The sequence below is a fragment of the Nymphalis io genome, chromosome 11 (assembly GCF_905147045.1).
Source record: "Nymphalis io chromosome 11, ilAglIoxx1.1, whole genome shotgun sequence".
In the NCBI taxonomy this organism is placed as follows: Eukaryota; Metazoa; Arthropoda; class Insecta; order Lepidoptera; family Nymphalidae; genus Nymphalis; species Nymphalis io.
In genome coordinates, this window is record NC_065898.1 from 8,411,101 (window position 1) to 8,425,185 (window position 14,085).

Sequence of the window (14,085 nt, forward strand, 5' to 3'; positions counted from 1 at the left end):
ATCGCTGTCTATAAATAATCGAGTATAATAATTTATTAAATATTTTGTATCGTAATTAATGTTAGTCTATTTGGATCATTAGGTCAAGTTTACGTCAAACTTTAGAGTTTTCGAAGTAAGATCGAAGAGCTTAGTGCGTGTCAGTATTTTAATAAATATCTTTGTGTTAAAATAAAAAAAAAAACTTATATGTAAAGTCTAGATCGAGAGACAGAGAAATATGTGTAAGGTTCCATTTTATAAAAAAATAATTCGATTGGTAAGAAATAAGTCTTTATTCAATTACAAAATTCTTAATGTTGTCTAATAATGTCTAAAGCCTCCTAACCCTGTTTTAAGATTATCTCCTTAAGATAACAAAAGCGATTGAAGATGAAGAAAATATATTTTATAAATAGTAACATTTTACAACTTCAATAAATTTTATTCATAATATTAGAATTTTAAAGATTTCTAATTGTCGAGAAAATGTGTAAGATAACTCTAAAATAATACAGCAGTAAAGCGCTTAAACATTAATTGTTTCAAAGACAATAAGTAACAATAGTCGTAATTTTTATGATCCCTTTTAGGGTACTGGACAATGAAAGTAGATAGGAAACCTGAAGGCTATAAAACATTATTTTATAAATGCAAGTTCTTGGTAGCTTAATCCGCTGTAAAACAAAATTTTATTCAATATTAAACAAAAGAAGATAACAGAAAGGAGCCGAAACTACAGCCAGTTTAGGTAACTGATTATGAAACAATGGGAGTCGTGTGGTGGTTAAGAAACAGCCCCTCGACTCGAGTTGCAAATTTTCGTCAGTCTTGAGTCAGACGTTGACGTTGACGTTGTGATATTGTAAAGTGACCACCTAATTGGCAATATCAGTGAGTATATATATTGATTTATGTAGTGTTTAATCTCGAAAATAGCTAAGGAGACCCTTAACTATTTTCATATATTATTTTATTTTTTACTTTCATATGTATTTAGGTCAGATCTAAAATGTTTGGATGCATTAAAATTAATAACTGTTTTTGCTTAATCAAAATGCCGTAGTGGATTTTGAGAAGACAAATGTAAAAAAATCCAAAACTCATTTAATATAAAAAACTGTTGCCAATTTTCTATAAAATCATGATAAACCTATATTGATTCGATTTTAAGGTTCCGTTGAAAACCTTTTCGCCTCGCAAGTTTTATATATACTCATGCGAGATGATTTAATATTCATTTATATAATTTGTATTTATGATGAAACGAACAAATATTTAATTTTTATTGTTTATTAGTGATTTACTAGATGGTGAAAAGATTTAATTGACTATTTTTAAATATAGAAATATGTCCAGGGAGAAAAAAAGTGGTATGCAATGAGACCTCATTATTTTTAATTTTATTTTGCAAATGATTTAAAAAATAGACTTTAAAATTTAATGGGAACTCTAGATGAAGTCTCTCTGGCATTTCAATTACCCACATAACATAAAATAATCATGACCTTATAGGCTAGGCCACCCGCTTAAATTTAGTTGTTTAATTAATAAATGTTTGCGTTCAAATTTATTGTTAATAGATTTAATAAAAATATTGTATTAAGCATGTATTTTTTCAGACAAAATATAATTACTAAATAATGAAATTTGTATAATAAGAGTTAACAAACATTTCAAAAAATGATTTCATTTAACTTTATTTGGACTTAATCGGTTATATTGCTTAGTACAACTTTAGTATAATACCTACTAGTTTAAAAAGATACAAGTAGAAACATTCGTTCTAGAAAAGAGCATCCAAAAGGATAAGGAAAATAAACAATAGGTTTATTGAGGTTGCCGTGTTATACAAAGTAATGCATAAAACATCTACCTTATATTTTATACCTGAAATGGACAATTTAAAATCACGGTACCTTGAATAACTGCTGACAATTGCTATCGGAATCTTATTTGAACTGTAATTACTAAACAAAAACGAATCGATAATTTTACTGTTTCTTAGTGAGCTTTTATTAAGAAATATTTATTTATTTTAAATTGCAATTCATTTCCCTTTACAAGATGTTCACCGATATCGAGGCGGCTGAAGCGCTGCTTGAGCTTCGCTACAACACACGTGGTAAGTGATAGCTTCTTTTATTATAGATAGATAACAAATCTGAATAAGGATTAATTTTAATTTATAACGTTTAAATTTTAACAGTCGAAACAATATCTATTGGCGTCGCAACGCAGGTAACGATAAAACTAAAATGGTTTCTTTTGAACTAAGGATACCTAAGTACCCAACATTTGTCTCCCAATAAATATCAAACAAAAGATTTCGTTACACATGAGACAGTACGCAACCGATGCATTTCTCAAATGTTTTAGATCAATTAATAACTGAAGTAAAATATTATTAGAATATTGTAACGATACTATTACTGACCGAACTATACTATATTTATAACTTATATACCTCCATTGAATACACGGGCGAAAATTTGTAAAAAATAATTTAAAAATTTTCAAGCGAGCCACCTAGCTTAATTTAGGGGAATCATATAACTGTAAAAACGGTCATTATATATCTAAGCCTAAATTTATTTAACTGTGACCAGCCTTATAGTTATTAAGACTTATAAAATCTCGTATATTTTATGAATATAATAAATTGTAAGAAGATCGTATATCGATATCGAGATCGCGTCGTAGTATACATTTTTGAAGCATTTATTTTTCGACAGAAGCAATCTCACATTAATCAATACGGTTTTTTTAATCTTTACTATATCCTCGTATATAAAATATATAAATGGAGTACCTATGTTTAATATATACCTACCGAGGTACTAATTAGTATTTGAGTTCTTCAAAAAGTTGTATAAGTATTAAGTATGTATACCATATAAAATAATAATCGACAAATAACAGATGTGCTTAAATAATTATAAAAACAATAATCTTCTGCGAAATCGTGAACAATATTATTTTGTCATGCATTGATTGTGTGTAAAAAGTGAGCTCGTCGGGAAAGAACGCGTAAACCTTAAGGCCCACGATAATAGTTTTACTCAAATATCTTGCATGTACAGACAGTGATCAGTTACATTTTATTATATATATATAGTAAAAGACTAAGTGTTCGAAATATACGATTAAATTAAATTAAAAAGTTTTTTGTTTTACCTTGAAAACTTTCAACGCTAGGCGAGTCAGCCAACTGACGATGATTGGTCGGCCGCCGAGTTACAGCACTGATTCAAACATTTACAATTATTTCAATAGGTTACGATTAAAAGTGGTATATTAGCTTTGGGTTACCTTCTCCTGTATATAACATATTCCCTTTTGACAATAGAAAATCAAAAATAGGAAAGAAGCAATGCAATGCTGAATGTTCTATTAAGCCAGTCATAATAGGTTTACTCTTAGCCATTTAAGTCATAAATAACAAGATTTTCTTTTATTTTTCAGCCGCAAATCAATCATTACCCATGCCAAATCTACCCGAGAGGAACGATCAAGGAACGCAGACCGATCCTGTTCTCGATTATCCTTCAAGTGTCAATTTAGAAGAACTGGAAACGGCATTAAAACGCTTGTACCAGCAGGTCCTAGCCGTATTATCTAATTTTGAAAAAAATGAAAGACGATCAATAATGGATAGGACATCTGAAGATCGAGGACTAGATGAGAATGAAGAGATTTTAGCAGTAGAAGAACCGACCATTGTTCTTCAAAATACGTCAAGTGTTGAGCTCGAAATGGATGAGATGGCTGGTGGCTTAAAAATACGTAGAGTATCAGCGCAGACTACTAACGCATGTTTGCCATTGTCGGTTAACAATGTTGATATGGTTTGTATGTTTATATATTATTCATGTGTATACATAAGTAGTTAAGTATATAAAATTTAATTACCTCTAAAGTTCGACGTAAACTTGACCTAATGATCCAAATAGACTTTAATATTAGCACAGAATATATAACGTATCTCTCTATCACTGGCGTCCAATGTGTAAAAGTAATTTACTGAAAGAGACCAGGTGCAGATCTAAAGGCTTTCGAGCTTTCCGAGGCAAGGCTGTTAAAACTGCTAACTTCGGAAGTCCGAGCTGCTACTGACAATTTCTTAAAAAAAATCCAGCAACATTATTATTGGTCCATCCGGGATCTTTATATATGTGCTTTCACAACTTAAAGGCTGCAAACATATTTATATTACATAGGACTCATAATCAACTGAATTATAAAATTTCGATGGTCCTAATTTGATTTCAAAATTTTTAAATAAAAACAAATAGCATTAGACTAAAGTTATTTTTTATTATGAATTACGATACAAAATATTTAATAAATTATTATACTCGATTATTTTAAAGACAGCTATTATATTTATTCTATGGTCTATTTTGTATGTGGCGCTGTAATGAGGTGCTGACTATATAATACCTTAATCACCTGTTTATAGGGAAAAGATCAATCAATAAATAAAAGCCATTATTGATTAATATAAATTCTAACATAAATAAGTGAATAATGAAAAAAATTAACAACTACCTACTTATACCGACAGTGAAATCAATATAATTATTAAAGTATTTTTAATTCGTAGGTTTCAATTGGAAACGGCAATGTCACCGTGCCTGCCAGACTAATGGCAGAAATCGATTGGACTTCTCACACCTCAGCGACGAGACGATTGTTGCAATCCGTCTTTCCTAGAAGGTAATTACTAATTCCGGTTAACATTTAAATAGAAATTAATCAAATGCATTATTTCTTACATTGTCCTTGTATAATGCTCCGTTTTAATTATTCTTAGTAAAATTAAAATATATTTAAAAAAATATATAGTTTAATTAATAACGTAATAATAACCGAGATTAATATTTGAAAGCATTTTTCATTTAGATTAAGCCTAATAAAATATGGTACGTAAACGAATTGCCTCGGTGGTCAAGTTCGTTTAATCCGCTGCTGATCCTTATTATACATTAATTTAAAAAATGTCCCTAATAAACGAAGTTATTAGAGTCACTTGCCTCAAACTGAAATCTGCGGCACCAAATGTTAAAATAAAGGACTATGTCTTAATACGTTAAGTATCTTTGAAAATATTAATAAAAATGATTAAATTAAAAATAAACCTTTTTAGAATTCTAGCCACTCATTCCTTAACTGGAAAGCAGTCACCAGCGTTTGCGAATAAACCACCGAAAAAGCAATTGGACCCCAAATTAGTAGACGATATTGTCAACACCGTCGCTGAAAGGTGCAATGTTCCTAAAAGGATTGTTAGGTTGGTATTCATATTTTAATCCCATAACTTTTGTACCCTTAAACTTTTTAATGTTTAGATATTTTATTAAGAAAATAGAATATATTTGTATTATACCATCTAACAAAAAATTTTTTACCTAAAACTAATTATTAAAAGTAATTAAGCAAATGACAAAATATGTTTTTGTAGTCCGGAGACTTAGTGTTAAAAAAATTACAGGAGTTCAATTACGACAAAATGTTCGGACGAAGCAAAGTTATATAGAAATCGTCAACGGTACAGAAAAAAGCGCGAACAACAAAACCGAGAGAACGTCCCGCCATCTTCTGCGACATCGGGCGAATCCACCACTGTTTGAGATTAAGGAGACAAAGATCTAAGATCAATTTTTACCATTTATTCAATTGAAAATATGTAATTACTATTAAATAAAATATATTTTTTAGCTTTTTTTTTGACCACAATGACCATAATGAATCAAGTACAAATTTAAATGTCATTACCAACAAACCGCGGTAACTGTAACTATAGATATGAAAATAAAGCATAACGGTATCTTAGTTTTTTTTTTTTGCTCATAAATATAACAGCATCGAAATAACCCAATGTAAACATGTAAAGTTTAATCTAAGATCGAGGGTACACATTTGAACATTTGTAGTAGCAGGGTCAACTAGGTACCTACCACTGAGTTTTCATTTTTTGTGTCAGTCGTTCGCGACTGTCAACCATTGTAAAGCAGTGTAATAGATTAATCTTATGACTTTCTCTCTATAAAAAGAGTCGTACGTACTTAGTTACTTAACTCAAAAAAAAATATTAAATTTATTATTATTTTAGTAAAGACGAGAGAATTAAAAAAAAAAATTCGATTCATACAGAATTTTCGTGTCATATAAACTACATTCATTGGATGTTTATTCAGGGTTTAGTATTTTTAGTATCGTCTATTATAAGTTAGTTATCATAAAACTAAATCTTTTTTAAATTAATTTTCAAATTAAGCTTTTAAAATTGTCGCAATTCGTACCACTGGCACGACTTACACGACTACCACTGTTACGAATAAAATAATACCTTTACAATTTTACCTATATGTTTACAATACATTTGCACTCCATAGATTGGAGACATATTTGAGGCTGCAACAATGTTGGTTAAGATTTGCTTTTAGTAGGTACGCCTTAGTAACCTTGTTATGGAGTTTGATGTAATCTAATAATCGGTAAGTTACAATAATAATCAATGAATCGGTAATCTAAAATTATAGTCAGACAATCATCATTGTATAAATACAATTACTAGGTAACTAAAATTCACTAAGGATTCACGAAAAAATGGCGTATAGATTCATATCGTAGACAGAGAAAGTAATAGACGCAATGACGATTTCCTTCTTACTTATACAAGAAAGAGAACGAAAATTACGTTACAAAAGACAAAGATAGAATTATAAAATCTTTTGTTCCTTATCGCATAACTAGTATTATCATATATTTATATATCAGTTCATTGTGTTTATTGTTCAATTTTTGCTTATTTTTATGTTAGAAAACTATTCTAACCCAGTGAAAACCATCCTTATATCATATCGAAGATTATCCAATGGTGCATTGTCGTTTTATTTCATGTTAATGCGATAGCAAGTAGCAAATTGCCGGCGTGTATTATCACGCGTAAGAATGACGGTTTTATCCCTAATTATAGTTTATCAGTGATCATTATTGATGTTATATTACGCAACCTTATGTCGCATTAAAATCCTGAACATAATAGGATTTTCTGTTGTTTATTAATCATAACCTATAATTATTTATCACGTAAGTGCTGCCAGCGTCAGCTAATGAAATGTCTGTGAATGCAGTTACTATGGCAACATTATACGCACACATTGACATACTAATTCTGTCTCAATCGCGGTTTGACGGCCCCTTGGTCTATTAGTTTCTCTGTCTAAGTCAAGTATCTAATGTTTCAATTTTCCAACTATGCTGTTAACCACCCTAGGTGGGACAAGGAATGTTGGCATTTATTATCTGTAATAAGTTAAATGTTAATATTTTCAATTTAACTTTTTAGCTTTTATTTGATAGTTTGCTCTTTTACATAATACTATGTTTTAAGAATGAATTAGATAACATATGAAGAATTTTCTATCATTGAGATAGGGTGGGGCTGCGGCCTATCATACTAAATTTTAATTAATATATTTAATATAGAAAAAAAGGATCATGAAAAAAACAGATTCAAAACGCAATTTTTCCCGTACCTATAACGAATATCATAGATTATTTTTTATCTCAACCGTAGACAGAGAAACTAGTCTATGATCTCAAACAATTATATCACGTCAATTGAATGTCAAAGTTTGTTTATTTGTCTTTACTCCTCTAGTGATTAAAAGTAGGTGTAATGTAAGGAGTAAAACTTAACTTAACTTAACTTATATATAACTAAACTTATATATTAACTTAACTTAACTTATATATATATATATATAAATATTCATATCACAATTTATAATGGTATATCACTCACACTACAGTAGTACCGCAGGCAGATAAGCTTAGTTTCTCTGTCTACGAGTAGTACCCTTAATTTTACTGCACTCAATGATTACCACATTAAAAATGAAGTTGTTTTGATTCATTTTATTGTTTTGTAAATATTAATGTTTGAGTAAATTAAAACGACAGCACCCGTGTCTATGTTTTATTGAAAATTTTCAGTTGGTAGGCGAAAATATTATTCAATTAAAAAATTAAATTTTAATAGTATATGGTTAAAAAAATGATATGACACGTTTTCAATATTGCATGCAGCCAACTCTCCTCCTAGTTCCAGGCTTGAGACTGGCACTACGAGTCCCTATCCAGCGGCGGAACTACGTAGCGTCCAGACGTTCACGATCCACGTTAAGAGGATACTGCATTTTATCTGAAACATTAGATAACATAATCGGTATTCTAAATTTTCAGAACTTAATTATTCTTTAATATTATTTATTGGAACCCACTACATTTATTGGACAAATAAAATAGCCACATATTAGATTGATAATCTTACATACCTGAAACTTGTGTCCCGGTTCCCCTGACCCCAAATAACTAATTCTAATTTTTAGTTTACTATTAATTAGATGAATTCGAGCAATCGGATTCATAGGGAGAAATATTTTCTTTCTCAACTATTTTGCGCTTCTTCTTATTTTGTTCACGGGTTGTAAACATTTTGCTTTCGTCAGCACATTTCGTGGTTATGCTGGTTCTAAATACAAGAAATAAGAAAAATGAATACAAACTGATATAAAATCAATATATCTTTACATTAATGAAAGTTAGTTAAGCTTTACCTTACTACATTCTCTGGTACAGAACAATTTTCTACCACAGTTTAAACAATATCATATCAGGTTTGTCAGGAAAAGCTGGTGAAGGCTTTCCTGTTAACGAATGAGTTGCCAATACCCTGAAAAGAATATTGTTCCATGATAATATGAATATCGACTTTGAAGTGGTGAACATATCCAAGAATGTCACTTAAACCTACTTTCTTGAAAAGACAGCTGTCAAAAATTTACGAGTGCGATTCGTATAAGATGTCCAGTCCATGTTTTTGAAAAGTCTGGCTGGAACTGATGGATTTTCGTCTCCAATTAAAACCTAAAAGTATTAAGTTTATCTTCTTCTTCGTCGTGACACTCTTGTCAGAGCGATCGTGGTCGCCATGAAGTATTAAGAATTATTCGGCGCAGATGTGAAAATTATTCGCCTCACTAGCCTTCGCCATATGTCCCTGTTAGTGGTAAGCCTCGTGCATTCATGCAAAGGACCGCCAACAGTTGTTTTTATTTGGCCGGTCCATCGCATGGGCGTCCTTCCACGTGGTCTGGTGCCATCCACCTTGCCTTGAATGACAAGGCGCTCTATGGAGTTATTTCCTTGCCTTGATTTAGTTTATATTAATTATTAAATATATTCCGTTTAAAATAAACTAAGGCGCCAAAACCCATACCATTTCTTTATTTGACTAATTCGTATTTCTTAGTTTTAAAGTTCTTTTCTCTTCTTTACGAGCTCTCATGTTACTGTTTGTAAAGCCATCGCGTTCATTTGCAAATGTTGAATCACAGTTTCGAAAAGGACTCTAAAAATAATTATAAATAGAAGTTATTTAGTGATGTCAAATAATTAACATTAAAAAAACTATATTATTAAGCAAGTAATATTTTACTAACAAAGTCAGTAGTAGTAGTTTGTTTTGTTTTACTTTTGTAGGATTTTCGGCGGTATGTGTTTTCCGAATATTCATCACTAGAAACACCCGATTTATTACATGTTTATTACATATGAAACAGTAATTGAGGATGTTTCCGTTTTTTTTCTTTTCAGCTTTTACTTAAGACATTCTATTTCAGCGTGTAATTCTTTTATAATATACGTCTTTTTAATTTCGGGTAAATTCAACTCAGTCAGTTTGCGTTCCTTTGTCAGACATCAGTTTATTCTTGACATATTTTAAATTATTTTTCTTAGATTTTTCATTACAATATTTGGGTGAATACTCTTTGGGGTGCTTGTATTAGGAAGTGGCAGTGGCGCTGGCTGCAAAAATGTAGTATTAGATTATTAATTCGAATATTTAAAAAAATATTTATCTTAAATATTACCTACTGTAGAGCTAATAAAGCTGCTTAAAATGCTTACCACAGTTCTTGTCCCGTGATGAAGGTCCAGTAAGGCTTGCGCAGCGTCCATATCAGATATTACAAATGAAGTAATCATTTTAACTGGTAATTAAATAATTAAACAAATATTTCTTAATAAAATCTAAGAAACACTAAGAAACAGTAATCGACTATCGACAAACTACATCGATTACTGTTTATCGATTCGATTTTGTTTAGGTTATAGTTCAAATAAGCTTCCGATAGCAATTGTCAGCAGCCATTTAAAATACCATTCTTTTCAATTGTCCTTTCCAGGTATAAAATATATGGTTTTCGGCTAAACTCTTAATATTTCTATTTGTATCTTTTTAATCTAGTAAGTATATTAAAGTTGTACTAAATAATATAACTGATTGAGTCCAAATATACAAATTTCATTATTTAGTAATAATATTTTGTCTGAAAAAATACATGTTTAATATAATATTTTCATAAAATCAATTAACAAATTTGAACGTAAACATTTTTTATTAAAAAAAAATTATTTAAGCGGGCGGCCTAGCTGATAATGTCATGATTAGTTTATGTTATGTAGGTACGATAACCCACATAACATAATGTCGGAGAGAATACTGTAAGTCTGTTCAGCTAGAGTTCCCATTACATTTTGTTTGTTTTATAATAAATACAAATTATATAAATAAATCATCTCGCATGAGTACATATAAAATTTGCGAGGCGAAAAGGTTTTCTACGGAAAGGATAACGGAACTTTGAAATCGAATCAATATAGGTATAGCAGTACGCATAGCAACAAGAATACACACGCCACGCATGCCTCATTATACAACGTCATCGTTTGAAACAATGAATAGTTCTGAAAAGAACTGTTTATTTGAAACAAGAAGCAGCATGCAATGACGTAGTATGACGTAATGTCAAGCTCTTAAAAGAGCTATTTTATATTCATATAATAATCTTCGCTTCAATTGGCTTCACTTCTTCAACGAAAACAACTCAACTTGCTGACTTCTTGAAACACGTCTTACTCCCGCGCTTAATTCCCCACTACCGACGATGCGCGTCTGATTTTACAAATAATCGTTTTACAGCGGCGTCGCGTTCAGTCAGTTCGAGCGGCGCAAACAGTTATTAATTTTATAATGAACCAAACATTTTAGGTCTGTCCTAAATACATATGAAAGTAAAAAATAAAATATAAAATAATATGAGGAAATAGTTGAAGATCTCCTTAGCTATTTTCAAGATGCTTAAATAAATAAATAATATTTTAAATAACATTAAACACTATATAAATAAATAAATTCTCACCGATATTGCCAATTTAGTGTCTCAGTTACTCTTGCAAGAATGGCACTTAAACCTAGTTAGGTAATGTTAAGTACATATATAGTTATATGGGCGCTGGACCGTGATGCCATCTGGTTTCATTGTAAGTAATAAATTAAACCAAATTTTTATGTATATTTGTAAAGCGCTATCTAATTCAGAACTTAAACAACACAGGAAATATTATTAACAACTTTTTGCTATAAAGTGAATAAAATGTGGAATAATAAATTATAATTCATAATTTAAAGAACTTTCTCATTAAAATAATTTTGGTATGATCAATGAATTAAGCAAGTCACTAACATTTTGTACTTACGGTATTAACACTATGATTTCCTTACAGATTATTTTAAGTAACGAATTAAATAAAATAAGATTTAATAGATATTTTGGGTATGTTTTATGATTATCTAATATTGTTTTAATAATTTTGAAATGTAAATATGATTTATTTTTGTCGCGACTGTGTAAACTCGATATTTCCGGTGCATGTTTTTATTATAGTGAGTAAGAAATAATTAAGCTAATTGAAATATATTTCGACTTTTAATTAAGATTAAAAATAATTTAATATTTTTTTTATAATTATAAACAAATATTGATTTCATTGTCAGTATAAGTAGGTAGTTATTAATTTGTTTCATTATTCACTTATTTATGTTAGAATTTATATTAGTCAATAATGGCTTTTATTTATTGATTGATTTTTTCCATATAAGTAGGTGATTAAGGTATTATATTGTCAGCACCACATTACAGCGCCATGCACAATATAGACCATAGAATAAATAAAATCGCTGTCTACAAATAATCGAGTATAATAATTTATTAAATATTTTGTATCGTAATTAATGTTAGTCTATTTGGATCATTAGCTTAGTGCGTGTCAGTATTTTAATAAATATCTTTGTGTTAAAATAAAAAAAAAAAACTTATATGTAAAGCCTAGATCGAGAGACAGAGAAATATGTGTAAGGTTCCATTTTATAAAAAAATAATTCGATTGGTAAGAAATAAGTCTTTATTCAATTACAAAATTCTTAATGTTGTCTAATAATGTCTAAAGCCTCCTAACCCTGTTTTAAGATTATCTCCTTAAGATAACAAAAGCGATTGAAGATGAAGAAAATATATTTTATAAATAGTAACATTTTACAACTTCAATAAATTTTATTCATAATATTAGAATTTTAAAGATTTCTAATTGTCGAGAAAAGGTATAAGATAACTCTAAAATAATAGAGCAGTAAAGCGCTTAAACATTAATTGTTTCAAAGACAATAAGTAACTATAGTCGTAATTTTTATGATCCCTTTTAGGGTACTGGACAATGAAAGTAGATAGGAAATTACCTGAAGGCTATAAAACATTATTTTATAAATGCAAATTTCTTGGTAGCTTAATCCACTGTAAAACAAAATTTTATTCAATATTAAACAAAAGAAGACAACAGAAAGGAGCCGAAACTACAGCCAGTTTAGGTACCTGATTATGAAACAATGGGAGTCGTGTGGTGGTTAAGAAACAGCCCCTCGACTCGAGTTGCAAATTTTCGTCAGTCTTGAGTCAGACGTTGACGTTGACGTTGTGATATTGTAAAGTGACCACCTAATTGGCAATATCAGTGAGTATATATATTGATTTATGTAGTGTTTAATCTCGAAAATAGCTAAGGAGACCCTTAACTATTTTCATATATTATTTTATTTTTTACTTTCATATGTATTTAGGTCAGATCTAAAATGTTTGGATACATTAAAATTAATAACTGTTTTTGCTTAATCAAAATGCCGTAGTGGATTTTGAGAAGACAAATGTAAAAAAATCCAAAACTCATTTAATATAAAAAACTGTTGCCAATTTTCTATAAAAACATGATAAACCTATATTGATTCGATTTTAAGGTTCCGTTGTCCTTTCCGTAGAAAACCTTTTCGCCTCGCAAGTTTTATATATACTCATGCGAGATGATTTAATATTCATTTATATAATTTGTATTTATTATGAAACGAACAAATATTTAATTTTTATTGTTTATTAGTGATTTACTAGATGATGAAAAGATTTAATTCACTATTTTTAAATATAGAAATGTGTCCAGGGAGAAAAAAAGTGGTATGCAATGAGACCTCATTATTTTTAATTTTATTTTGCAAATGATTTAAAAAATAGACTTTAAAATTTAATGGGAACTCTAGATGAAGTCTCTCCGGCATTCCAATTACCCACATAACATAAAATAATCATGACCTTATAGGCTAGGCCACCCGCTTAAATTTAGTTGTTTAATTAATAAATGTTTGCGTTCAAATTTATTGTTAGTAGATTTAATAAAAATATTGTATTAAACATGTATTTTTTCAGACAAAATATAATTACTAAATAATGAAATTTGTATAATAAGGGTTAACAAACATTTCAAAAAATGATTTCATTTAACTTTATTTGGAATTAATCGGTTATATTGCTTAGTACAACTTTAGTATAATACCTACTAGTTTAAAAAGATACAAGTAGAAACATTCGTTCTAGAAAAGAGCATCCAAAAGGATAAGGAAAATAAACAATAGGTTTATTGAGGTTGCCTTGTTATACAAAGTAATGCATAAAACATGTACCTTATATTTTATACCTGAAATGGACAATTTAAAATCACGGTACCTTGAATAACTGCTGACAATTGCTATCGGAATCTTATTTGAACTGTAACTACTAAACAAAATCGAATCGATAATTTTACTGTTTCTTAGTGAGCTTTTATTAAGAAATATTTATTTATTTTAAATTGCAATTCATTTCCCTTTACAAG

General features: G+C 29.5%; 1 protein-coding gene across 1 annotated transcript; it reads left to right on the plus strand.

The window, feature by feature from the left end:
* The first annotated feature begins 2,046 nt into the window (after nt 1–2,046).
* On the plus strand, nt 2,047–5,612 carry LOC126772054 (uncharacterized). The gene is made up of 4 exons (XM_050492231.1): nt 2,047–2,104; nt 3,445–3,827; nt 4,586–4,698; nt 5,474–5,612. The coding sequence occupies exons 1-4, from the start codon at nt 2,047–2,049 to the stop codon at nt 5,610–5,612; spliced, it is 693 nt and encodes a 230-aa protein (XP_050348188.1).
* Nucleotides 5,613–14,085: the final 8,473 nt, after the last annotated feature.

Excerpts from the sequence above, each read along its gene's own strand:
- LOC126772054 (XM_050492231.1), top strand. The coding sequence starts at position 2,047 with ATGTTCACCGATATCGAGGCGGCTGAAGCGCTGCTTGAGCTTCGCTAC. Across the intron at positions 3,828-4,585 it reads CGGTTAACAATGTTGATATG|GTTTCAATTGGAAACGGCAA; the intron begins GTTTGTATGTTT and ends TTTAATTCGTAG. Across the intron at positions 4,699-5,473 it reads CAATCCGTCTTTCCTAGAAG|GAGTTCAATTACGACAAAAT; the intron begins GTAATTACTAAT and ends AAAAAATTACAG.